Here is a 26,858-nt window from a genome sequence, read left to right as displayed (position 1 = left end):
CACAAAAAGAAAAAGACATCATTTTTAGTTGTCTTTGGACCAAAAACTAAATAAAAAGTGAAATTAAATTGATATGTAGGTGTAAGTACTGTGCAACATTTCCCCAGCCTTTAAGAAATCCACCAGAGATTTCTCCGAGGTGCTTGTGAAACAGTCTTGACACACATGCACAGAATACAATTTATAAAATGTTCCTGATTCCTCTCTCAGTGTCTTGTTCAAACCACATGGTTCCTCAATTATGGTCTTCATTTTAAAACATTATTTTCTTAAACTCAATCCAGGACCTTACAAGGACATATTTTGTCCAAATTATTATTTATAAACTAACATAATCATTTTTCACAGACTGTTCAAAACAATCCATAATTCACAATTGCTTTTATTCTTCTTTGCTTAACAGGTAATACATTACACTGATTCTCTCTTAACTATTCTTAGTTCTGTACATCAACCAGTCCACTTCTTTTATTTTCACACATAGACATGACCCATTAAATCATTATGTCAAAACCAGTAAAAAAAAATTACAAAAACTCTTCTTCCTTGGCAAATCGTTCCACACAAAATGGTTCCACAAATTATTTCTCACATTTGGAATTTTCCTTCGTCTACCCGGTGGCTTGGTACTCTATCTGGAACTTTGTCTTTGCAATAGTAGTGTCCCGTATGTTTCCTTAAAACACACATCCTTACAAGGATGCTTACACAAAAACTACTTACAGCACTACCACATGCAGCATACTGGTCAGTATTTCAAATTACCTCTCTCATTTTCAGTCACTTACTAATTGACTATGCTTTGCTATGCCCTTTTTTTTCTATAACTTTACCTTTCACAACCAACTGCCTTATGCTTTTTGTCACTTTACCATGTGTATTGTGTATTGAATTTTAGTGATGCCATATGCAGTTTAGCTGGTTCTAATTTCACAATAATAGATTCTTTTGACAATATAACATACATATCTGTTCCCTTTGGCTAAATCAATCAATGTGTCCTGGAATTTGGCTGTGCTTTTAAGAACAGTTACACAACACTTCTTCTTATCCTCATTTCCTATAACACTAAAACAAGTATCATCAAATTTACTCTCATCCTGAGGCACACATTCCTGAAAGGATTTGGTCTCATCGGCTCCTTACAAGGTTTCATCTGTCTTCTCTTCCTCCATCCCCCATTTGGAAAAGGCAGTGCCACATCCAGTAGCAATGACCTGTGCCCTTCAGAAATAAATTCATTGGTACCACTTCCACATACACAGCTATTGCAAAACAACTAATCTTATAGATAGCTTCCTGTGCATTCCCCATAATATCTACAATAAAATCACCACTGTAGTAGCTATTCAGCATACTGACACAACAGAAATAGTGTCTGAAAGTTGAAGTTGTAAAATTCTGAAGCGACCAAAGACCTGAACAGGTGCCTCGCTGCAGCTCCTCTTCGTGACACAAAAATCAATGGCACATTTACTTCCTTGTACATTTGGCACAGGCCTGACTGCCTCAAAAAACCACCACTATCATAATAAAAAAAATGGTTCAAATGGCTCTGAGCACTATGGGACTTAACTTCTGAGGTCATCAGTCCCCTAGAACTTAGAACTACTTAAACCTAACTAACCTAAGGACATCACACACATCCATGCCCAAGGCAGGATTCGAACCTGCGACCGTAGCGGTCGTGCGGTTCCAGACTGTAGTGCCTAGAACCGCTCGGCCACACTGGCCGGCACTATCATAATCCATTGGCGTAGATACTACTACATCTAAATCGGTATCATCCATGTTGCTAGTCACACACTTACCTACTTCAAAACACACTTACTCCATCTGGTACTACAGCTACTTCAGACTCCGCATTTCCACAAGATATTGGAGCTGATACTTTCACATTACTTTCTGTATCTTCCACCATGCCAGTACTTTGCATATCAAGTAAATTTAAAGGAACTTCTACACCTTTATAATTGTCATTTTTCTCAAACCAACCATCCTATCCATTCTCTCTCTTCTCCATCTGCTCTTGAAAAGTAAAATACCAATGTCATTTCCTCTCCCTTTCAACCCCTTTTTTCTCCTCTAAAGCTGCTTGAGCTTACATATCTGATCTTGAATGCCATCTCACAGCAGCACTTCTAAGTGGAGCACCCTGGGGTAGGACACTACAACATGTGGGGTATTGAGGTCAGGAAGTTGACAGTTGACCACCCAAGGACATGCATCGCAGCGACTCAGAAAGTAGGTACCTGTCTGACACCCAAAAGTGTTATTAAAGCAGGATTCAAACATTAATAATTTATTGTCCACATAATACAACAGTTGAGATATTGATGTTCAGGCAACCAGCAATGGTGGGAGTGCAGGAAGTGAGTGCCCACCCACCTGTTATGTGCTGACCAGTGTACGGATGGCAGCCGTGGCACCAGTAGATGAGTTACTGGTGTCAGTACCAGTGTTGTCACATGGCTGTTCCCCTGCAGAGTTAGCACACATTGTCATCTGCACTGTCTGAAGCAGCTAACAGTCTCCCTGGGAAGGTGACCAGCACACCCATGACTCCATTGTACATGGCACACAGGGAAGGCATCGACAAGCTCTTGTCATACTACTAAAAATCGTGCTCTAGAAGTACTATGGCCTCTCTTCTGAGAGAGACCACCAGCAGCACTGAAGTCTGTCATAGGAATGGAGCTGGGTGTCAGCTGTGGCATGCCCTCACAATGACAGTTGATGATCGGCTCCCAGGCTGTGGTGAGTTAGGCATCTAGAAGGCCTCCTGGGTGGTGGCAGCCACGTCTCCCCATCAGTCTTGACTCTGTAGTCAGTGCTGCAGCTCACAGTGACCGAGGCCTGACAGACAGAACTTGCTGCACCGTAGGAGACTGAAGACGAGTAGACAAGCAGAGGGTCTACCGGCTGCCAACTGAATAGAACTTGACCAGAGCTGAAGGAGTATTTACATAGAATGGGCTCGGTGCCATCACTTAATCCAGTTTTCTTGTATGGGCAGCTCTCCTGGTTGCTTCGGGATTTCAGAACTTTATCTTTCAGACACTCTTTCTGTTGTGTCAGAATTTCAATTACTCGGTCTCGTGTCAGACTTAAGCTTTCCTGCGACATTCTGTGCAATCATTATCGTGACTGTATCTCTCTATCACCATGTCATTCTGCTATGTTGTTGTTTTGTGTGCTCAGCAGATTTAAGGTATCACAATAGCTTCTGCATTTGCTGCTGCACCGTCAGTAATCTTTTCTCTCTGGAGTTACACCTGGCTATTGACCTGTTCTGCTCTGCCTTTTGTGTTGCCAGGGAAGCTCTTGAAATTTTTCTGTTCACACCAAATTCCTTATTTTACTGTGCAACGCTACTGACAGTATCTGTGTAGGCAACAATTGTAAGAAACTGCAGAAGATAAATGTGTACTCAAACACCATTAGCAGCCAATTATGGTGGTGGTGGTAGTGACGATAAGGTAAACTTGCACACTGTAACTACTCGTAGTACAGTGAACTCTTTGAAGGCAGATTCGATGAAAATGGCTTACAAACTTTAATTCTTCTTCAGAACATACAGCCACAAAGCTACAGTGCCCTGCAATAAAGGGAAAAAAGTGGTTCAACATCAATAAGATATTTATAATTCATTATGGTATAGTAAGGGAGGATTTATTTAATAGGCACATGCAAAACATCAAGGGACTGAAGCATGAACTGGTAACTGTAATTTAAATTGTACACTAATTAACGTAACAGGAATAGTGAAGGATGGACTAGTTGACTTGGAAACAGGTAACTTTCAATTTGTTATTCACAGCCTTTTGATGTAGAAAGCAGCAGGAAGGATGTTAAAAGTATGTAAAGTTCTTTTTTTCTCTTTTCTGTTGGCAACCCTTTTAAAGCAAGGACAGTAGCAACCAATTCTTTAGAATGAAGAAGTTTCATAGAATTTAATTTCAGAGATTACCATCTCGTAGTGAGATTCAGACGAAGCAAATTTCACATCTGTCACAGGTCCTCGGTCGCAGCGGTCCCAGGCACCGACGGACACCGTCGAACGTCTCGAATGCGTCGTCCACCACAAACAGTGCTGGTGGCGTGAACCCCAGCTTCAGGCTGGAGGACGAGGGCGAGTACGGAGTGCCTGCCCCCCACTACCCGCCCCTGCAGGTCACGCAGCAGCTCCAGTACTACCACCGCAGGCAGGCCCTGCCACCACCGGCGACGGGTCCGGACTACGAGCACGCTCCGCCGCCCTACTTCTCTCGCCAGAACTCCTACGACTCCAACGCCTCTGCCGAGAGACCTGGCACGCTCGAAGTTCGACTGAGGTCCAGTTTGCGCAGGTACTGGCATCCATTATCTCTTTGTGTTTGCACAACAAGAAACGTGTCATTTGAACTGTGTGCTGAGGTAGTTGAACTGTTGTGGCAGTATGTTTACATTATCCCATAATATGGGATGAACCCGATCTCTGACAAAAATTTTGGAGGTGGGTGAGGGATATTTTCTGAGTATTTTCGTACAAGGGATCTCAGACTCAAGTGGCTCATTGAGAGTATTTTGATTTCCTACAACCATTTCTGACTATATCTATTGCATTTAAAGTTAGTTGTATGTAACAGAAGATATATTGAATTTAATTGATGAAAGGAAAAAAATAAAAATGCAGTAAATAAAGCAGGCAAAAACGAATACAAACGTCTCAAAAATGAGATCGACAGGAAGTGCAAAATGGCTAAGCAGGGATGGCTGGAGGGCAAATGTAAGGATGTAGAGGCATATCTCGCTAGGGATAAGATAGATACTGCCTACAGGAAAATTAAATAGACTTTCGGAGAAAAGATAACCACTTGTATGAATATCAAGAGCTCAGATGGATACCCAATTCTAAGCAAAGAAGAGAAAGCAGAAAGTTGGAAGGAGTATATAGAAGGTCTGTACAAGAGTGATGTATTTGAGGACAATAATATGGAATTGGAAGAGGATGTAGATGAAGATGAAATGGGAGACATCATACTGTGTGAAGAGTTTGACAGAGCACTGAAAGACCTGAGTCGAAACAAGGCCCCAGGAATAGACAACATTCCATTAGAACTACTGACAGCCTTGGGAGAGCCAGTCCTGACAAAACTCTACCATCTGGTGAGCGAGATGTATGAGACAGGCGAAATACATTCAGACTTCAAGAAGAATATAATAATTCCAATCCCAAAGAAAGCAGGTGTTGACAGATGTGAAAATTACCGAACTGTCAGTTTAATAAGCCACAAAAATACTAACATGAATTCTTTACAGACGAATGGAAAAACTGGTAGAAGCCGACCTCAGGGAAGATCAGTTTGGATTCTGTAAAAATGTTGGAACACGTGCGGCAATACTGACCCTACAACTTATCTTAGAAAGTAGATTAAGGAAAGGCAAACCTACATTTCTAGCATTTGTAGACTCAGAGAAAGCTTTTGACATTGTTAACTGGAACACTCTCTTACAAATTCTGAACTTGGCTGGGGTAAAATACAGGGAGCGAAAGACTATTTACAGTTTGTACATAAACCAGATGGCAGCTATAAGAGACAAGGGGCTGAGAGGGAAGCAGTGGTTGGGAAGGGAGTGAGACAGGGTTGTAGTTTACCCCAATGTTATTCAATCTGTATATTGAGCAAGCAGTAAAGGAAACAAAAGAAAAATTCGGAGTAGGAATTAAAATCCACGGAGAAGAAATAAAAACTTTGAGGTTCGCCGATGACATTGTAATTCTGTCAGAGACAGCAAAGGACCTGAAAGAGCAGCTGAACGGAATGGACAGTGTCTTGAAAGGAGGATATAAGATGAACACCAACAAAAGCAAAACGAGGATAATGCAATGTAGTCAAATTAAATCAGGTGATGCTGAGGGTATTAAATTAGGAAATGAGACGCTTAAAATAGTAAAGGAGTTTTGCTATTTGGGTAGCAAAATAACTGTTGATGGTCGAAGTAGAGAGGATATAAAATGTAGACTGGCAATGGCAAGAAAAGCATTTCTGAAGAAGAGAAATTTGTTAACATCAAGTATAGATTTAAGCGTCAGGAAGTCGTTTCTGAAAGTATTTGTATGGAGTGTGGACATGCATGGAAGTGAAACGTGGATGATAAAGAGTTTAGACAAGAAGAGAATAGAAGCTTTCGAAATGTGGTGCTGCAGAAGAATGCTTAAGATCACATAACTAATGAGGAGGTATTGAATAGAATTGGGGAGAAGAGAAATTTGTGGCACGACAAGACTAGAAGAAGGGATCGCTTGGTAGGACATATTCTGAGGCATCAAGGGATCACCAATTTAGTATTGGAGGGCAGCGTGGAGGATAAAAATTGTAGAGGGAGACCAAGAGATGAATACACTAAGCAGATTCAGAGGGATGTAGGTTGCAGTAGGTACCGGGAGATGAAGAAACTTGCACAGGATAGAGTAGCATGGAGAGCTGCATCAAACCAGTCTCTGGACTGAAGACCACAACAACAACAACAACAACAACAACAACAGCAGCAGTTGTACGTTTACACTGGTACACAACACTATTGCTAGTGTTTACTGATGAAGACTTGGTTGATATGCACCTCACATATAGATTTCCTGATTGCAATGAGAGATTAGCGAAACTATGGTATGCTGAGCTGTTCCTGCAACAAAGGCAACCATATCATTGCTCTTTTGTGTCAGTACATGGTGCCTAGGAGAAATCGGATCCTTCCGTGTTAATTTTTGGCAACTGCATACCGTATTCTTTATCACTGTTGTAACGAAGTCCACGGATCCCTTGTGCTAGAATACTCAGAAAATACTCCTGGACACCTCGAGTCTGGGTTCACCCTGTATTGTTGATAGGGATGAGTTGTTTCATATGTGTGATGTAGAACTCTTTCAGTGTTTTGGACATTTATGTCGTATACCTGATTCACTGAACCTGCAGTAGAACTAGAACATACTATAAAAAAATGGGTTTGGGAAATTAAGAGTTTCAGTTTATTGAAATATATAACAAATTACTTTGTTGGCTCCATGGTTCAAAAACACTGACTAGAAGTAATAAAATATTTTTAATGACTTTCTTTTGTGCAAAGAATACTTTCTGTTTAATTGAGGTGTAACCCTGGAGTATTACTCCTACGACATCAGTGATTGAAAATTTGCACAATATGTTAACTTATGGACTTTTTATGGAAAAAGTAGCTAAACCTAAACATTTTACCAGATTTACTATACAGGGTGGTCCATTGATCGTGACTGGGCCAAATATCCCACAAAATAAGCGTCAAATGAAAAAACTACAAAGAACAAAACTTGTCTAGCTTGAAGGGGGAAACCAGATGGCGCTATGGTTGGCCTGCTAGATGGCACTGCCATAGGTCAAACGGATATCAACTGCATTTTTTTAAAAGAGGAACCCCCATTTTTTATTACATATTCGTGTAGTACGTAAAGAAATATGAATGTTTTAGTTGGACCACTTTTTTCGCTTTGTGGTAGATGGTGCTGGAATAGTCACAAACATATCGCTCACAATTTTAGACGAACAGTTGGTAACAGGTAGTTTTTTTAAATTAAAATACAGAACATAGGAACATTTTATTTTAGTTGTTCCAGTGTGATACATGTACCTTTGTGAACTTATCATTTCTGAGAACGCATGCTGTTACAGCGTGATTTCCTGTAAATACCACATTAATGCAATAAATGCTCAAAATGATGTCCGTCAACCTCAATGCATTTGGCAATACGTGTAACGACATTCCTCTTAACAGCAAGTAGTTCACCTACCATAATGTTCGCATATGCATAGACAATGCGCTGACGCATGTTGTCAGCCGTTGTTTGTGGATCATGATAGCAAATATCCTTCAACGTTTCCCATAGAAAGAAATCTGGGGACGTCAGATCCAGTGAACAGTGGGCCATGGTATGCTGCTTCGATGACAAATCCACCTGTCATGAAATATGCTATTCAATACCGCTTCAACCGCACGCGAGCTCTGTGCTGGACATCCTTCATGTAGGAAGTACATCACCATTCTGTCATGCAGTAACATTGGTAGAACATTACATAGGAAATCAGCATACATTGCACCATTTAGATCGCCATCGATAAAATGGGGGCCAGTTATCCTTCCTCCCATAATGCCGCACCATAAATTAACCCACCAAGGTCCATAATGGATTTTCCATTGCCCAATAGTGCGTATTATGCTGGTTTACGTTACCGCTGTTTGTGAATGACACTTTGTCACTAAATAGGACGCATGCAAAAAAATCTGTTATTGTCCCGTAATTTCTCTTGTGCCCAGTGGCAGAACTGTACATGACGTTCAAAGTCATCGCCATGCAATTCCTGGTGCATAGAAATATGGTATGGGTGCAATCGATGTTGATGTAGCGGTCTCAACACGGACGTTTTTGAGATTCCCGATTGTCGCGCAGTTTGTCTGCTATTGATGTGCGGATTAGCCGCGACAGCAGCTAAAACACCTACTTGGTCATCACCATTTGTTGCAGGTCATGGATGACGTTTCACATGTGGCTAAACACTTCATTTTTTCTTAAATAACGTAACTACCTGGTGAACGGTCCGGACACTTGGATGATGTCATCCAGGATACCGAGCAGCATACATAGCACACGCCCATTGGGCATTTTGATCACAGTAGCCATACATCAACACAATATCAACCTTTTCCGCAATTTGTAAATGGTCCATTTTAACACGGGTAATGTATCATGAAGCAAATACTGTCGACACTGGTGGAATTTTACATGATACCACATACTTATAAGTTTGTGACTATTACAGCACCATCTATCACAAAAGCGAAAAAAGTGGTCGCACTAAAACATTCATATTTCTTTACGTACTACATGAATATGTAATAAAAAATGGGGGTTCCTATTTTAAAAAAACGAAGTTTATATCTGTTTGACCTATGGCAGCACTATCTAGCGGTCCAACCATAGCGCCATCTGGTTTCCCCCTTCAAGCTAGACGAGTTTTGTTCTTTGTAGTTTTTTCATTTGATGCTTATTTTGTGAGATATTTGGCCCGGTCACTATCAATGGACCACCCTGTATGGTGTGGCTTTGTTAGAGGTTGAAACATGGTTTTAAATGTACGTGTGTGTGTGTGTGTGTGGGGGGGGGGGGGGGGTTGGTTGATTGGTTGGTTGTTTGGTTGCAAATTTCCTGATTTCTGTTTTGCCATGTATCTAACTCGTTCTAAACAGTATTAGAACATCTTCATAGCAGGCACCATAGCCATAAATTTGTTTTATGAAGAGGTGACATTTTGCTAGTCTGACGACTTTGAAATATAGAAAGGTCTTGATCGCACAGTTCTTTATTAAGCGTTGCACATTTCAAAATTTTGTCATCAGTCTGAAGTTTTGGAATAAAGTGTACAAAGAAAATAGCTATAACAGATATGTACATACTAACATAAGTATGCCTGTTAGTGACCCATATACAGAATTTTCAATTAATATTGTACTTACATTTAAATTGAATATAATGCCTATCTCATCTCATTTAGATATACGAGGGTAAGTCAATTATTATCCACAAAGTAGTTATAAAATTTTATTGTAATCAATTAGGAAACTTACAAGAACATTATTTTTCGACCTAGTCTCCTTGCATTTGGTCCATCATTGTACAAGCTTCCTGATGCCCTAATAAAAGAAGATTCTCGGTTGAGCTGTGTGCCAGGAATGCACCACTTCTTTCATTGCTTCGTCCGAGGCAAATCGGTGGGCCTTTAATGCCTGTTTGAATGGTCCAAACAAGTGATAGTCAGAAGGGGCAAGATCGGAACTATATGGAGAATGATCCAGTAATTCAAATTTGAGTTTCTGGAGCGTTTCAGCAGTGTAGGCAGCAGTATGTGGACAGGCATTGTCGTGCAACAACGTAACACCTTTTGACAGCAATCCTCGGCATTTGCTTTGAATTGCAGGCTTTAGCCTGGTAGTAACCATCTCACTGTAATTGCAGGCTTTAGCCTGGTAGTAACCATCTCACTGTAATGTACACTGTTTATTGTTGTGCCCCTTTCCCCATAATGTTGCAGCACTGGACTTTGTGCGTCCCAAAAATCTGTAAGCATCAGTTTTCCCGTGGACAGTTGGGTCTAGAACTTTTTATCGCATGGCAAATTTGGATGTTTCCATTCCATACTCTGCTGTTTACTCTCCAGCTCATAATGACGGCTCCATGTCTTGTCACCAGTAATGACCCTGTCTAAGAAGTTGTCCCCTTCGTTACCATAGCATTCCAAATGTTTTTTGCTGACATCCAAGTGCACTTGTTTATGCAACTGTGTGAGTTGTTTTGGGACCCATCTAGCACAAACTTTATGAAACCCAAGTCTGTTGTGGATGATTTCGTAGGCAGAACTGTGACTAACTTGCAGACAATGTGCCACTTTGTCGGTAGTTAATTGTCTGTCTAAGAGAATCATTTCTCGTGAATGCACAATGGTTTCTTCATTCATCTGGCTCCTTTATCGTGTGTAACACTTGTGCGACCATTTCAGAATTTTTCAATCCATTCGTAGATACTCTGTTGTGGCGAAACACTGTTCCCATACTGTACAGAAAGTCTTTGATGAAGTTTGGCCCCTGATATGCCTTCGTTGCTCTTCTTTGGTGCAAATAGACAATAGAGCAGCCATGATTAACAGCATGACAGCAATAATGAAACTAACCTAGCAGCTTGAAAACTGCAAATATATAACAACAAATAAACAAAGCATGTGTCATCAATGTAAAACAACGGTACTACCAAAATAAACAAAAATATAACTAAACTGCGGATAATAATTGACTTATCCTCGTATTTGACAATAGAACTACACACTGCAATGAATTACATGTGAGAATATTGTTAACAACTTCACAAAGATCCAATATGCTACTTTTATGCACAGCATGAAATGTGCGTCATGAGGTAACATCATGAGAGACATTGCAGAGATAGTCGTTAGTCAATAATAAAAACAGAAGACATGTTTGAAACCATTAACTGGTGTAGTACAGTTGTAAAATAAAATATAAGTTGTGAAAGAATAAGTTTACAACCATCACAAAATGAAATGTTACCTATCGATCACCAGGTGTAGTCATGTTACGATACTCAAACATATAATAAATGACATTCAACAGATTCATTAGGTAAGCCTAGGTTAGGGGCAACACTCAAAATAGAAAGGAATCTAATATTACATTTAAAATGATTTTTTAATGTTTTAAAAGACTTAATGGCATAGTATTAGACCGTATTAACAGCCCAGCTGTTATCTACTTACAACCATCACAGAGTAAAATGTTACAAGAGTTTGACTAACTGTAGTCAGATTACAATAGTTGATGATATAATAGATAAAACACAATAGAACCATTTAGGTAAGCCCAGATGAGTGGCAACGATTTGAAATAAAATGAAAGCTAATATTACAATCTTTTTCCTTATTTTTTTTCTTTTTTTAAAAATTTTATATTAAGAAGCACAATGGTGTAATATTGGACTGTATAGCAACCTGATGCATGTTGTGATAAAATTGTAAAATAAGTCAAATGAGTAGTATGAAGTACTGATGTTATTGAAATGCGAAGTACCGATATGATACGCAGTGTCTACAATTAATGGAGCTACCCAACAGGGCACATACATTTTGGTAATAGCCTGTGGCTCCATCTCTTTGGATGGAGTAAATCTACTGAGGAAGCCTGGCAAGAAAGCCCTGTCAGAATGGCCCATGAACAGTGTGGAAGATAATTAATGTACATTTAGCAGTAATGGTTGCATCGTAAGTAGCTCACAAAGACAAGATGATTATGGCTAATCTAAGCAATCTCAGAACAGTTGGATCAAGTCTGAGACACATTTTGTATAGCATCTTCAAATAAATCTAAGAACCAGTTCTTACTGAAAAACTCCTGCTCCTTAAGTAACCATTGCAACTGACAACTTCAATGTGTATATATTTCAGAGCCTTCCAAGATGTCTAATAAATGACTATGAAGGGCAAAGTGCAAAACCTCAAGTCCATCAGCTATCAGCAACAAGCCATTCTTCTTCATTTTCATATGCTGTCCCAGAGCACTAGCATTATTGGCAGATGAATGCTCTCTGTATCCATATCTTGTATACATCTGGTTTACTGAAAATACTTTTTGATTTGGGTCCTATGTCATGTCTCAATTTCTTTCTTTCTTTCTTTCTTTCCCTGGGTCCCGTGCTGGCACATGGTCGGCATTGTTAGGAACAGATTTGGCAAGGTTAGTGGAAAGGGGTGGCCGGATGCCCTTCCTGCCGCCACCCCGTACCCCCCGGGATGGAATTAGTGCACCCCTGCTGGCTGCGTCTAGCGTAAGTCATGGAATAGTGTGAACGTGTTCAGATGTCTGCAAGTCGTGTAACTGAGGCAGAACTTGGGGACCAGCCCGGTATTCAACTAGCAGGATGTGGAAAACCGCCTAAAAACCACATCCAGGCTGGCTGGCACACCGGCCCTCGTTGTAAATCCGCCGAGCGGATTCGGTCCGGGGCCAGCGCGCCTACCCGAGTCCAGGAAGCTGCGCATTAGCTTGCTCGGCTACCCTGGCAGGTCTGTGTCATGTCTCAATCACATGTGTTAATTAGCTCTTGTTTCAAACATTAGTCTGTTTCAAAATTTTCACAATTTTGTCACAGTGGGGACGGTTATAGGTTAGATCAATGAAACAATCCTTTTTTTTACCCTCTTCTTTTTACCATGTTGGATTTCTTCTTCTGTATAGAGTAAAACAATTTACGAATACTTTTAGCTTTATACACATTTTCTATACCTACTTGAACAATTGTCTGCAACTTCGTATACCTTGCCTTCTGACTTATATCTAACCTCAAAACCCTATGTATCATGAAGCAAAAATACGCACATTTGTAGGTACTCGGATGACATGAATGTTTATTAATTAAAACATTGATGCAGATGGGTTGACAAAATACTCCAAAAAAGAAGATTACTGCCTTTCCTAGTAACAGAAAGCTCTAAGTCATTTAATGAATTGTTCTCTTCCACTTCAAAAGTGAATTTAACATTAAGGTTCATGGAGCTGAAATGGGAACACAAACTAGAAATACCTCATCACATCCTTCATAAAGTAGTAATATGTTATCTACATGACAATGACATGATTTAAATTTTGTCATGAACTCCGAATGTGAATAAAAAATGTGCATTCCAAGTGACTGAGAAAAATTGCTACCAGGGAACCAGCAAGTGAATTACCCTTAGCTAAGCCATTAGACCGTGAATACAATTTGTCATTAAAGTTAAAGGCTTTGAAGGATGAAGACAGTTATTCATTTCACAACCTCACCACGGGACAGCACATTATGGGTCAATAAATTTTTTAGTTATGTCAAGAGTATAATTGGTATACATGAATTACAAGTTAACAGTATCCTGTGAAGCTAAACAAGTACCATCTGTGATTTGAAGGGTTTTGATTTTGTCCATTAATTCATAGGAGTCTTTTATACTGAATGTCTTTGGAAAAGTGTAAGCTTCTTTTAATTTTGTTTTGCTTGAAAATCTAAGTTTATAATTAGGGCTGGAACAAAGTTTTGTCATTGTGAAACTCATTCATAGGTTTGGATTTGATCTCAACTATTTCTGTGTTCATGAAGAAATTTTCAGTTTTTGTTAAGTAATCTATGCCAGAAAGAACCACCACGGAGTTACCTTTATCTCATTTTGTGACAATAACATACTCATGATGGAGTTTTGTGCTGTTATTGTTACGGCCTTCAGTCTGAAGGCTCGTTTGATGAAGTTATCTTCATGCTACTCTGTCCTGTGTGATTCCCTTCACCTCCAAATAACTACTGCAACCTACATCTTTCTGAATCTGCTGTCTCAGAATGTGTCCTATCTACCGATCCCTTCTTTTGGTCAATTTGTATGATAAATCTCTTGTCTGCTCAGTTCTATCCAATACTTCTTCATTAGTTTCATGACTGACCCATCTAACTACTTCCTTGAAACTTCCTGGCAGATTAAAACTGTGTGCCCGACCGAGACTCGAACTCGGGACCTTTGCCTTTCGCGGGCAAGTGCTCTACCATCTGAGCTACCGAAGCACGACTCACGCCCGGTCTCACAGCTTTACTTCTGCCAGTATCTCGTCTCCTACCTTCCAAACTTTACAGAAGCTCTCCTGCAGGAGAGCTTCTGTCTCGGTTGGGCACACAGTTTTAATCTGCCAGGAAGTTTCATATCAGCGCACACTCCGCTGCAGAGTGAAAATCTCATTCTGGAAACATCCCCCAGGCTGTGGCTAAGCCATGTCTCCGTAATATCCTTTCTTTCAGGAGTGCTAGTTCTGCTAGGTTCGCAGGAGAGCTTCTGTAAAGTTTGGAAGGTGGGAGACGAGATACTGGCAGAAGTAAAGCTGTGAGTACTGGGCGTGAGTCGTGCTTCGGTAGCTCAGTTGGTAGAGGGCTTGCCCGCGTGAGGCAAAGGTCCCGAGTTCGGGTCTCGGTCGGGCACACAGTTTTAATCTGCCAGGAAGTTTCATATCAGAGCAAACTCCGCTGCAGAGTGAAAATCTCATTCTGGAAACATCCCCCAGGCTGTGGCTAAGCCATGTCTCTGCAATATCCTTTCTTTCAGGAGTGCTAGTTCTGCCAGGTTCGCAGGAGAGCTTCTGTAAAGTTTGGAAGGTGGGAGACGAGATACTGGCAGAAGTAAAGCTGTGACACCGGGCGTGAGTTGTGCTTCGGTAGCTCAGATGGTAGAGCACTTGCCCGCGAAAGGCAAAGGTCCCGAATTCGAGTCTCGGTCGGGCACACAGTTTTAATCTGCCAGGAAGTTTCATATCAGCGCACACTCCGCTGCAGAGTGAAAATTTCATTCTGGTAACTACTTCCTTATTAGCTACGTGACTGACCCATCTAATCTTCAGCAATCTTCTCTAGCTCCCCATTTTGAAAGCTTCTATTCTCTTTTTATCTAAACTATTTATCGTTCATGTTTTTCTTCCGTAAATGGCTACACTCTAGACAAATACATTCAGAAAAAACTTCCTAACACTTAAATCTATATTTGACATCAACAAATTTCTCTTCTTCAGAAATGCTTTTCTTGATATTACCAGTCTATATTTTATATTCTCTCTCCTTCTGCCATCATCAATTATTTTGCTGCCCAAATCAAATAACAAAACTCATCTACAACTTTAGTGTCTTGTTCCCAAATCTGATTCCCATAGCATCACCTAATTTAATTGTCCTTGTTTTGTTTTCCTGATGTTCATCTTATATCTTCTTTCAAGACACTGTCCATCCCATTCAGCTGGTCTTCCAAGTCCTTTGCTGTCTCTGAGAGAATTGCAATGTCATCAGCAAACCTCAAAGTTTTTATTTCTTCTCCCTGGATTTTAATTCCTACTCAAAATTTTTCTTTGGGTTTCTTTCTTGTTCAGTGTATATACCGAATAACATTGTGGATAGGCTACAACTGTCTTATTCCCTTTTCAACCACAGCCTCACTTTCATGCCCTTCAGCTCTTGTAACTGCCGTCTGGTTTCTGTACAAGTTGTAAATAGCCTTTTGCTCCCTGTATTTTACTCCTGTTGTTTTTAGAATTTCAAAGAGAGTATTCCAGTCAACATTCTTAAAAGCTTTCTCTAAGTCTATAAATGTAGATTTGCCTTTCCTTAACTTATCTTCTGAGATAAGTCGTAGGGTCAGTATCACTTTATATGTTCCAACATTTCTCTGGAATCCAAACTGATCTTCCCCAATGTTGTATTCTACCAGTTTTTCCATTCTTCTGTAAAGAATTTGCGTTAGTATTTTGCAACCATGACTTATTAAACTGATAGTTAAGTAATTTTCACACTTTTCAGCAGTTGCTTTCTTTGGAACTGGAATTACTACATCCTTCTCGAAGTCAGCAGTTGCCTTCTTTGGAATTGGAATTACTACATCCTTCTTGAAGTCCGAGAGTATTTCGCGTGTCGCATACATCTTGCACACCAGATGGAAGATTTTTGTCATTGCTGGCTCTCCCAAGGCTATCAGTAGTTCTGACAGAATATTGTCTACTCCTGGGGCCTTGTTTCAACTTTTATCTTTCAGAGTTATGTCAAATTCTTCTTGCAGTATCATATCTCCCATCTCATACTCCTCTACATCTACTTCTCTTTCTATAATTTTGCTTTCAAGTCCATCGCTTTTGTGTAGACCCTGTATATATTCCTTCCACCTTTTGGTTCAGATGGTTCAAATGGCTCTGAGCACTATGCGACTTAACTTCTGAGGTCATCAGTCGCCTAGAACTTAGAACTAATTAAACCTAACTAACCTAAGGACATCACACACATCCATGCCCGAGGCAGGATTCTAACCTGCGACCGTAGTGGTCGCTCGGCTCCAGACTGTAGCGCCTAGAACCGCACGGCCACTCCGGCCGGCTTCCACCTTTTGGGTTTCCCTTGTGTGCTTAGGACTGGTTTACCATCTGAGCTCTTGATGTTCACATAGCTGCTTCTGTTTTCCCTGTAGGTGGTATCTATCTTCCCCTTAGTGAAATGTGCTTTTTCATCCTTACATTTGTCCTCTAACCATACCCACTTAGCAATTTTGCACTTCCTGTCACACTTGTATACCCTTTCACTTGCTGCATTTTTAAATTTTTCTTTTTCGTTAGTTAAATTCAGTGTCTCTTATGTTATCCAAGGATTTCTGCTAGGCCTTGTCTTTTTAGCTATTTGATTCTCTGCTGCCTCCATGGTTTCAACTCTTAAAGCTACACATTTGTCTTCTACTGTATTCCTTTCCCCTGTTCTAGTCAACTGCTGCCTAATGCTATCTCTGAAACTCTCAACAACCTCTGATTCTTTCGTCTGGTCCCATCTCCTCAATTTAGTAACTTTTTGCAATTTCTTCAGTTTTAATCTACAGTTCATAACTAATAAATTGTGGCAAGGGTCCACATCTGCCCCTGGAAATGTCTTACAATTTAAAATTTGGTTTCTAAATCTTTTTTTAACCATTATATAATCAATCTGAGACCTTCCAGTGCCTCCACGTCTCTTCCACATATACAACCTTCTTTCATGATTCTTAAAGCAAGTGTTAGCGATGATTAAAGAATGCTCTGTGCAAAATTCTACCAGATGGCTTCCTCTTTCTTTCCCTTCTCTCCGTCCATATTCACCTCATATATTTCCTTCTCTTCCTTTTCCTTCTATTGAATTACAGCCACCAATCACAGTTAAATTTTCATCTCCTTTAACTATCTGAATAATTTCTTTTATCTCATCATACATTTCTTCAATCTCTTCATCATCTGTGGAGCTAGTGGTATGTACACTTGTGCAACAGTTGTAAGCATGGGCTTTGTGTCTATCTTAGACACAGTAATGCATTCCCTATACTGTTCATAGTAACTTACCTGCATCTCTATCTTCTTATTCATTACTAAACCCTCTCCTGCATTCCACATCTACATCTACATCTACATTTATACTACGCAAGCCAACCAACGGTGTGTAGCGGAGGGCACTTTATGTGCCACTGTCATTACCTCCCTTTTCTGTTCCAGTCACGTATGGTTCGCGGGAAGAACGACTGTCTGAAAGCCTCCGTGTGCGCTCGAATCTCTCTAATTTTACATTCGTGATCTTCTCGGGAGGTATAAGTAGGGGGAAGCAATATATTCGATACCTCATCCAGAAACGCACCCTCTCGAAACCTGGCGAGCAAGCTACACCGCGATGCAGAGTGCCTCTCTTGCAGTCTGCCACTTGAGTTTGCTAAACATCTCCGTAACGCTATCACGGTTACCAAATAACCCTGTGATGAAACGCGCTGCTCTTCTTTGGATCTTCTCTATCTCCTCCGTCAACCCGATCTGGTACGGATCCCACATTGATGAGCAATACTCAAGTATAGGTTGAACGAGTGTTTTGTAAGCCTCCTTCTTTGTTGATGGACTACATTTTTTAAGGACTCTCCCAATGAATCTCAACCTGGTACCTGCCTTACCGACAATTAATTTTATGTGATCATTCCACTTCAAATCGTTCTGCACGCATACTCCCAGATATTTTACAGAAGTAACTGCTACCAGTGTTTGTACCGCTATCATATAATCATACAATAAAGGATCCTTCTTTCTATGTATTCGCAATACATTACATTTGTCCATGTTAAGAGTCAGTTGCCACTCCCTGCACCAAGTGCCTATCCGCTGCAGATCTTCCTGCATTTCACTACAATTTTCTAATGCTGCAACTTCTCTGTATACTACAGCATCATCCGCGAAAAGCCGCACGGAACTTCCGACACTATCTACTAGGTCATTTATATATATTGTGAAAAGCAGTGGTCCCATAACAGTCCCCTGTGGCACGCCAGAGGTTACCTTAACGTCTGTAGACGTCTCTCCATTGATAACAACAGGCTGTGTTCTGTTTGCTAAAAACTCTTCAATCCAGCCACACAGCTGGTCTGATATTCCGTAGGCTCTTACTTTGTTCATCAGGCGACACTGCGGAACTGTATCGAATGCCTTCCAGAAGTCAAGGAAAATAGCATCTACCTGGGAGCCTGTATCTAATATTTTCTGGGTCTCATGAACAAATAAAGCGAGTTGGGTCTCTCACGATCGCTGTTTCGGGAATCCATGTTGATTCCTACAGAGTAGATTCTGGGTTCCCAAAAACGACATGATACGCGAGCAAAAAACATGTTCTAAAATTCTACAACAGATCAACGTCAGAGATATAGGTCTATAGTTTTGCGCATCTGCTCGATGACCCTTCTTGAAGACTGGGACTACCTGTGCTCTTTTCCAATCATTTGGGACCTTCCGTTCCTCTAGAGACTTGCGGTACACGGCTGTTAGAAGGGGGGCAAGTTCTTTTGCATACTCTGTGTAGAATCGAATTGGTATCCCGTCAGGTCCAGTGGACTTTCCTCTGTAGAGTGATTCCAGTTGCTTTTCTATTCATTGGACACTTATTTCAATGTCAGCCATTTTTTCGTTTGTGCGAGGATTTAGAGAAGGAACTGCTACCAGTGTTTGTTCCGCTATCATATAATCCTCTGTGAAACAGCTTTGGAAAAAGGGTGTTTAGTATTTCAGCATTACGCGTGTCATCCTCTGTTTCAATGCCATCATCATCCCGGAGTGTCTGGATATGCTGTTTCGAGCCGCTTACTGATTTAACGTAAGACCAGAACTTCCTAGGATTTTCTGTCAAGTCGGTACATAGAATTTTACTTTCGAATTCATTGAATGCTTCACGCATAGCCCTTCTTACGCTAACTTTGACATTGTTTAGCTTCTGTTTGTCTGAGAGGTTTTGGCTGCATTTAAACTTGGAGTGAAGCTCTCTTTGCTTTCGCAGTAGTTTCCTAACTTTGTTGTTGAACCACGGTGGGTTTTTCCCGTCCCTCACAGTTTTACTCGGCACGTACCTGTCTAAAACGCATTTTACGATTGCCTTGAACTTTTTCCATAAACACTCAACATTGTCAGTGTCGGAACAGAAATTTTCGTTTTTATCTGTTAGGTAGTCTGAAATCTGCCTTCTATTACTCTTGCTAAACAGATAAACCTTCCTCCCTTTTTTTATATTCCTATTAACGTCCATATTCAGGGATGCTGCAACGGCCTTATGATCGCTGATTCCCTGTTCTACACTTACAGAGTCGAAAAGTTCGTGTCTGTTTGTTATTAGTAGGTCCAAGATGTTATCTCCACGAGTCGGTTGTTCTCTGTTTAATTGCTCGAGGTAATTTTCGGATAGTGCACTCAGTATAATGTCACTCGATGCTCTGTCCCTACCACCCGTCCTAAACATCTGAGTGTCCCAGTCTATATCTGGTAAATTGAAATCTCCACTTAAGACTATAACATGCTGAGAAAATTTATGTGAAATGTATTCCAAATTTTCTCTCAGTTGTTCTGCCACTAATACTGCTGAGTCGGGAGGTCGGTAAAAGGAGCCAACTATTAACCTAGCTCGGTTGTTGAGTGTAACCTCCACCCATAATAATTCACAGGAACTATCCACTTCTGCCTCACTACAGGATAAACTACCACTAACAGCGACAAACACGCCACCACCGGTTGCATGCAATCTATCCTTTCTAAACACTGTCTGTGCCTTTGTAAAAATTTCAGCAGAATTTATCTCTGGCTTCAGCCAGCTTTCTGTACCTATAACGATTTCAGCTTCGGTGCTTTCTATCAGCACTTGAAGTTCTGGTACTACCAATGCAGCTTCGACAGTTTACAATTACAATACCGATTGCTGCTTGGTCCCTGCATGTCCTGACTTTCCCCCACACCCTTTGAGGCTGTTGCCCTTTCTGTACTTGCCCGAGGCCATCTAACCTAAAAAACCGCCCAGTCCACGCTACACAACCCCTGCTACCCATGTAGCCGCTTGCTGCGTGTAGTGGACTCCTGACCTATCTAGCGGAACCTGAAACCCCACCACCCTATGGCGCAAGTCGAGGAATCTGCAGCCCACACGGTCACAGAACCATCTCAGCCTCTGATTCAGACCCTCCACTCGGCTCTGTACCAAAGGTCCGCAGTCAGTCCTGTCGCTGATGCTGCAGATGGTGAGCTCTGCTTTCATCCGGCTAGCGAGACTGGCAGTCTTCACCAAATCAGATAGCCGCCGGAAGCCAGAGAGGATTTCCTCCGATCCATAGCGACACACATCATTGGTGCCGACATGAGCGACCACCTGCAGATGGGTGCACCCTATACCCTTCATGGCATCCGGAAGGACCCTTTCCACATCTGGAATGACTCCCCCCGGTATGCACACGGAGTGCACATGGGTTTTCTTCCCCTCTCTTGCTGCCATATCCCTAAGGGGCCCCATTACGCGCCTGACGTTGGAGCTCCCAACTACCAGTAAGCCCACCATCTGTGACCGGCCGGATCTTGCAGACTGAGGGGCAACCTCTGGAACAGGACATGCAGCCATGTCCGGCCGAAGATCAGTATCAGCCTGAGACAGAGCCTGAAACCGGTTCGTCAGACAAACTGGAGAGGCTTTCCGTTCAGCCCTCCGGAATGTCTTTCGCCCCCTGCCACACCTCGAGACGACCTCCCACTCTTACCACATGTGAGGGATCAGCCTCAATGTGGGCAGTATCCCGGGCAGCCACAGTCGTAGTCCGATCGGGGGATGCGTGGGATGAGCTGGCCGTCCCCGACAAACCCCCATCCGGACCCCCACAGTGATGCCCATTGGCAACAGCCTCAAGCTGTGTGACCGAAGCCAACACTGCCTGAAGCTGGGAGCGAAGGGATGCCAACTCAGCCTGCATCCGAACATAGCAGTTGCAGTCTCTATCCATGCTAAAAACTGTTGTGCAAAGAACGTCTGAACTAATCTACAGAGAGCACAAACAATTCGACACAAAATTTAAACGGTTATTAAAATACAAGATTGCCTAATAGATGCAGTAATGCTGCTACTTGCGCACTGCTGACACACTGCTCGGCGGCGGAAGGAGACTAAGCGATTTTACACTATTCAGGTACTAAAACGCGATGCTACACTCTCAAATACTATAATACGCCCGAAATTTATGAATTAAACAATGCAAGTACCAAAAACACACAAAGGAATTAAGAATTAAACTATGTAACAAATAAGTGAGCTAAGAGTATACGACTTGCTGCTGCAGCTGCTTATCGAACGGTGGCAGGGAGCATTAAGGCTTGTTGACTTTGTATTTATAATCTCCTATTCACCTGACGAGAAGTCCTGTTCCTCCTGCCACCGAACTTCACTAATTCTTGCTATATCTAAATTCAATCTACCCTTTTCTCTTTTTAAATTTTTTAACCTACCCATCTGATTAAGGGATCTAACATTCCACACTCCGGTCCATAGAATACCAGTTTTATTTCTCCTGATGGCGACATCCTCATCTACATCTACATCTACGTCCTGAGTAGTCCCATCCCGGAGATCCGATTGGGAGAATATTTTACCTCTGGAATATTTTACCCGAAAGGGTGTCGCATGATTCAACCATACAGTAGAGCAGCATGTCCTTGAGAAAATTACAGCTGTAGTTTCTCCTTGCTTTCAGCCATTCACAGTACCAACACAGGTCATTCTGTGTGAAGTTAAGAGACCAGACCAGTCAATCATCCAGGGAGATGCCCCTGCAACTACTGAAAAGGCAGCTGCCCTTTTCAGGAACCACACATTTGCCTGGCCTCTCAACAGATAACCCCCCCCCCCCCTCCCCCTCCCCTGGGGCGGTGGTTGTTTCCGCAGCATGGCAAGGCCCATGGTTTATTGGGAGGAGGGGTTGTATTAAGTTATTTTAAAATGTGATTGCAGTTTATAGATTTCTCGGTTAAGGTATTGAAACTGCTGATAGCCCTATTTGTTGCTACCACAACTTCGGCTTGTTGACATTTAGAAAGCTTTGGATACTCACTCACTGTTTTAATCTCCGCAGTTGTATCTTTTACAAGCTGTTTTATCATAGGAGGAGTGAGGCTATGCTTGAGACTTTAATTTAAGATATTTAATTCATATGGGGAAAATCTGAAATTGGTTAGATTAACTAGACAATCTGCAAATTTAACGTTCGTACTGCGGCAAGTATTGTATTTGTAGTAATGACACAATGTGGACAGTTTACATTCCTGTTCATGAAAAAATATTATATTTTTCATACTCAGTAGTATCAGATATCAATTTACTAACCTTAGAGAAGTCTGGCTGAGGAATCAACTGCTCTAGACAACACTGAAGATCAAATGCTTTCTGAACCATAATGTGGCTTTTATCCTATGCCAATCATGAAGCTCACTTTTGACAAGAACCACTTCAGATAAGTATTATGTTATGAAAAGTTTTCGAATGACTTTTACACTTAATTTTTGCGTACTTAGGTGTAACACTATAAGGTAAACATTTGCTGTTAAAAATCACTTTCACAAAGCCCTCCGTTGCCTCCGTCGTAGATACTTCACCTCATTCCTAGCCTGACAAGGCACAAATTCCATTATTTTACGAAGACATACATCCGTCTTCCAACCATTCAGATTTGGCACAACATTGAGATACAGAAAGGTCTCGATTGCACAATTCAAAATTTCATCATCAGACTGAAGCTGTGGAAAAAAGTGCACAAAGAAATTAACTGTAACAAATATATATGTACTAACATAAGTATGCATCATAGTGACCCATACGTGGAATTTTCACTTAATATTATACTTGAATTTAAATCAAACTGCAGTAAAGAGATGCCGAAAGTGAGCACATAGATTGAATATAATACAGATCTCGTCTCATACAGGCATATTTGAAAGTGCTGTTGTCTATTCAAAAAGAACCAGTGCAACTGTGGCATTTAAGCTTTCTAAGAAGTAAATGAAGGCTGGCAGGTAGCACCAGCACTGACAATAGAAATGAAGTCAAAGAGTAACTTTACAAAGAACATACATTGCGATGAACTAAATGTGAGAACATAATTAACAATGTGACAGAGTTCCAATCAATATGCTATTTTTACATGGGAGTAACTTGTATTGACAGAAAATAAAATGTTACATAGCATGAAATGCAGACTGTTAGGTAACATTGTGAATGATGTGAGAGAGATAGTCATTAGTCAGTAATCAAAACAGAAGTTATGTTTGTAACCATAACTGGTTTAGTACAGTGAAACATAAAACTGATGTATATCACAAATAGAATATAAGTTGTGAAAGAATAAGTTTACAAAGATCACACAATGAAATATTACATTAGTATCACCAAATGTAGTCATGTTGCATGACTCAAACATATAATAAATGACATACAACAGAATCATGGAAGGCAAGCCTAGATTAGAGTCAACATTTGGGAGTAAAAAGGAATCTAATATAACAATAAAATGATTTTTTAATGTTTAAAAAAACTTAATGGTGTAGTATTTATTCTATCATTTCAGTCTGATGATTGAATTTTGAAAATAAAGAATTGTGCGATAAAGACTTTTCTGTATTTCAAAGGTGTGCCAAATATGAACAGTATCATGCCTCTACCGTGGCTGTATTTCTCCATCAAGTAATAGAATTTTATTAGTCACCTTTCTTATGGTCACGTCATAAGCACAACTAGTCTGTGCTAGTCACATTACATCATAAGTGTGTGTGTGTCATAAATAACAAGTTGCAAATTCACTACATTTGTTTCACTAAAATGCAAGACATTATAAACAATAGAAAATTGACTGAGTTCACTACAGTCTTTACATTTGTTACACCTCACCGCCGGTTAACTGTGTTGCATTGGCAGTGTTGAGTTTATTTTGCATGTCTTAGGTTTTGCCTCTTACAGCCACTTATAGAGGTCAGTTTTCAGTCTGTTTCATCCCGTTTTTGGTAACCCAGTGTTTCTTTGTTCTGCTGGTTTGTATTTGTTTAGTATTTTTGGTAGTTTTGCATCCTGTATCATACTGACACACTCTTTCCATTTTCTTTTTTCATTTAGATGCATTAATTCTAATTCTGCTCTTATCTCTGTATTTTGCTTTTCATCTGCTAAATATTTCAGAAATCTCATTTCCCCACTCTGAATTCTTAATGTGTACTTTTTTGGTGTTGCCAGGTTTTGCTCCATACATTACAAATATTATCATATGCCATTTCACTGTTACAATTATTTTATAACTCTCTCTCCCTCCCTCCATTCCTCCCTGTTATGCCCTGCTTTGTAGTATGATAGGTGAGAATAGCTGTTACTCATAATTTTTATTTTTGAAACCAAAACTGTAACTAGGATATGTGAATACAATTTAAATGTATCTTCAGGCTTACACTTTTGGTCTTTTAGTGAGACAAACATTTCCAGCTGTTACTTAAAATATGCTTATTGATGTTGTAGGTAACCACTCGAGCTGAAACTAGTTGTGTACATGACAGGTGCAAGAAGTAGCTTTGATAAATATTACAGCCTGAGTGGGGAAATGTTGTCTTCATTATTATAGTTTGTGTAAAGTAACTTTGTGATTGGGGATTCAGTAAGTCAAGTGGTAGGGCCAGTCAATAGCAGTTCTTTCTGCAAGGTCACATGCTCACTCTGTAGGTAGCCTTTTCAGGTGTTGCTGGCATTTGCAAACTGTCAGTCACAGAGTTACTTTATTCGATCAACAGGATACTTGCAAAATTGTTTCGTTATAGGTATTTGTGCCATCACCACTAACAATTATCATCCCCGTTCAGCAGTGATGAAAATCGAACTACAGAAAACACAACTTCTTTTGCAGGTACAACTACTCACCATCAACGGCCCCTTCAACGCCACGCCTGGGAGGCGGCGGTAGCTGCTCCCCGAAGGTCCCACCACCAGGCAGTAGTGGGGGTGGAGGAGGGGGTTCCTCATCGTCAGGTGGGGCCGGGACGCCAACCAACCCGACACCTCCTGACAGCTTGACAAGTGAGGACAGCAGCTACGTGTCTGCCAAGGAGGGCAGCTGCTCATCAACGGCCGGGCCACGTGTCCGTTTCTCACCTGTCATGCAGCATGGTGGAGGTGTTGGCGGGAACAGCTCATCAGGCAGTGGTGTGGGACTGATGGACGCCCCCGTGCAGGACTCGACAGTCCCGTTGCCGGTATCCCGGAGGAATGCCCCCTACCACCGCAAACCTTCCGTCTCCGAACTGGAACGAGAATTCCTATCGTAGCGGCGGCCCCGGGCCCTGATACGGGCGACCGGTCCTCTGAGTGGAACATAACTCCCCGTGTGGCGTTCCTAAGCTTGCCTATCCTTCCTCACGTTCTGGGAGGAAGTTGTATTTGATTCAGACACTACCCTCACGTTTTCAGTGGCCACTCGTTGAGTGCGTTTCTGTGGTACATGTAGGTTTGAAGAACTGTTATACTTCTTTTTTTAGGAAAGTGTGCTTTGCCTGCTGCTAAGTGCTGTTTTTGAAGAGTGGAGATGTGTAATGCTTGTTTTGTAAATTGTGCCCTCACAATGTTTGGCAGTGTAGTAGATGCACTGGACTTTATATTATGATAAGAAAGTTTCTCCTGCACAGGCAAAATAGTCAGTTGTAAACACATTTGTGACTTTTTATGTCACAAGCCAGAAGTTGTGTGTTGTATGTCTCATTTTGTAAATTGAACACACACAACAGGCCTGTATCATATGTAAGTAATATTTTGGTTGACATTAGGTTCAACACTGTAATCCTTGTTTGCATTTCATCAGAGCTCTTTGAAGAATCTCTGCCTGCTAAATTTTATCATGAAATCTGCAAAATTAAGAATGTGTACTGCTCTTGAGGTTGTTTATAGAACTGGAATTGTCAAATTACATCTGTACAGTCATTTGAGCATTTTTATAATGATTCATCTCACGTATTTGCATTGCTTCTTGGGGGATACGAGTTAAGTTCACTCGAGAAGAGATATGGTTCATCACTAATGTGGATGTGACTATAGGACTGATGTAAATATACATGAAGTATATGGGAGAGGGGAGGGTGGGAAAGGGGGGAGGGAAGATGGAATTTTAACTCATTTTAGAGACTGGAGTTATCTAGGTTCTTTTTCTAGTAGACAACTTACTGTCTATGAGATTCACAGAACATAAACAGTAGTTACTTCTAAGCTTGCTGACAGAGAGAGAGAATTTGGACATGGATACTCATATTGGTGTGTTATATGATAAGAATTGTAGATCATGTTTCTCAAGTATCAGAATGGTTGCACAGAATATGCAGAGTTCTTTCTGTTCCATTGTAATGCTGTGACAATTGGTGATTTAACATTGTCAGGG

General features: G+C 41.0%; 1 protein-coding gene across 1 annotated transcript in view; it reads left to right on the top strand.

Moving 5' to 3' along the window:
• Positions 1–26,536, top strand: part of LOC126106232 (mitogen-activated protein kinase kinase kinase 10-like) — a 686,304-nt gene extending 659,768 nt beyond the window's left edge. Inside the window, exons 11-12 of the mRNA XM_049912460.1 lie at positions 4,018–4,349; positions 25,341–26,536. Coding sequence (XP_049768417.1) covers positions 4,018–4,349; positions 25,341–25,758 — 750 coding nt within the window. The 3' untranslated portion in view covers positions 25,759–26,536. The remainder of the gene's footprint in view (positions 1–4,017; positions 4,350–25,340) is intronic.
• The last annotated feature ends 322 nt before the right edge of the window (positions 26,537–26,858 follow it).

This window comes from Schistocerca cancellata, chromosome 10 (assembly GCF_023864275.1).
Source record: "Schistocerca cancellata isolate TAMUIC-IGC-003103 chromosome 10, iqSchCanc2.1, whole genome shotgun sequence".
NCBI lineage: Eukaryota > Metazoa > Arthropoda > Insecta > Orthoptera > Acrididae > Schistocerca > Schistocerca cancellata.
Note: the sequence above shows the minus strand (reverse complement) of the source record. Positions and strands in the feature narration are given on the sequence as shown.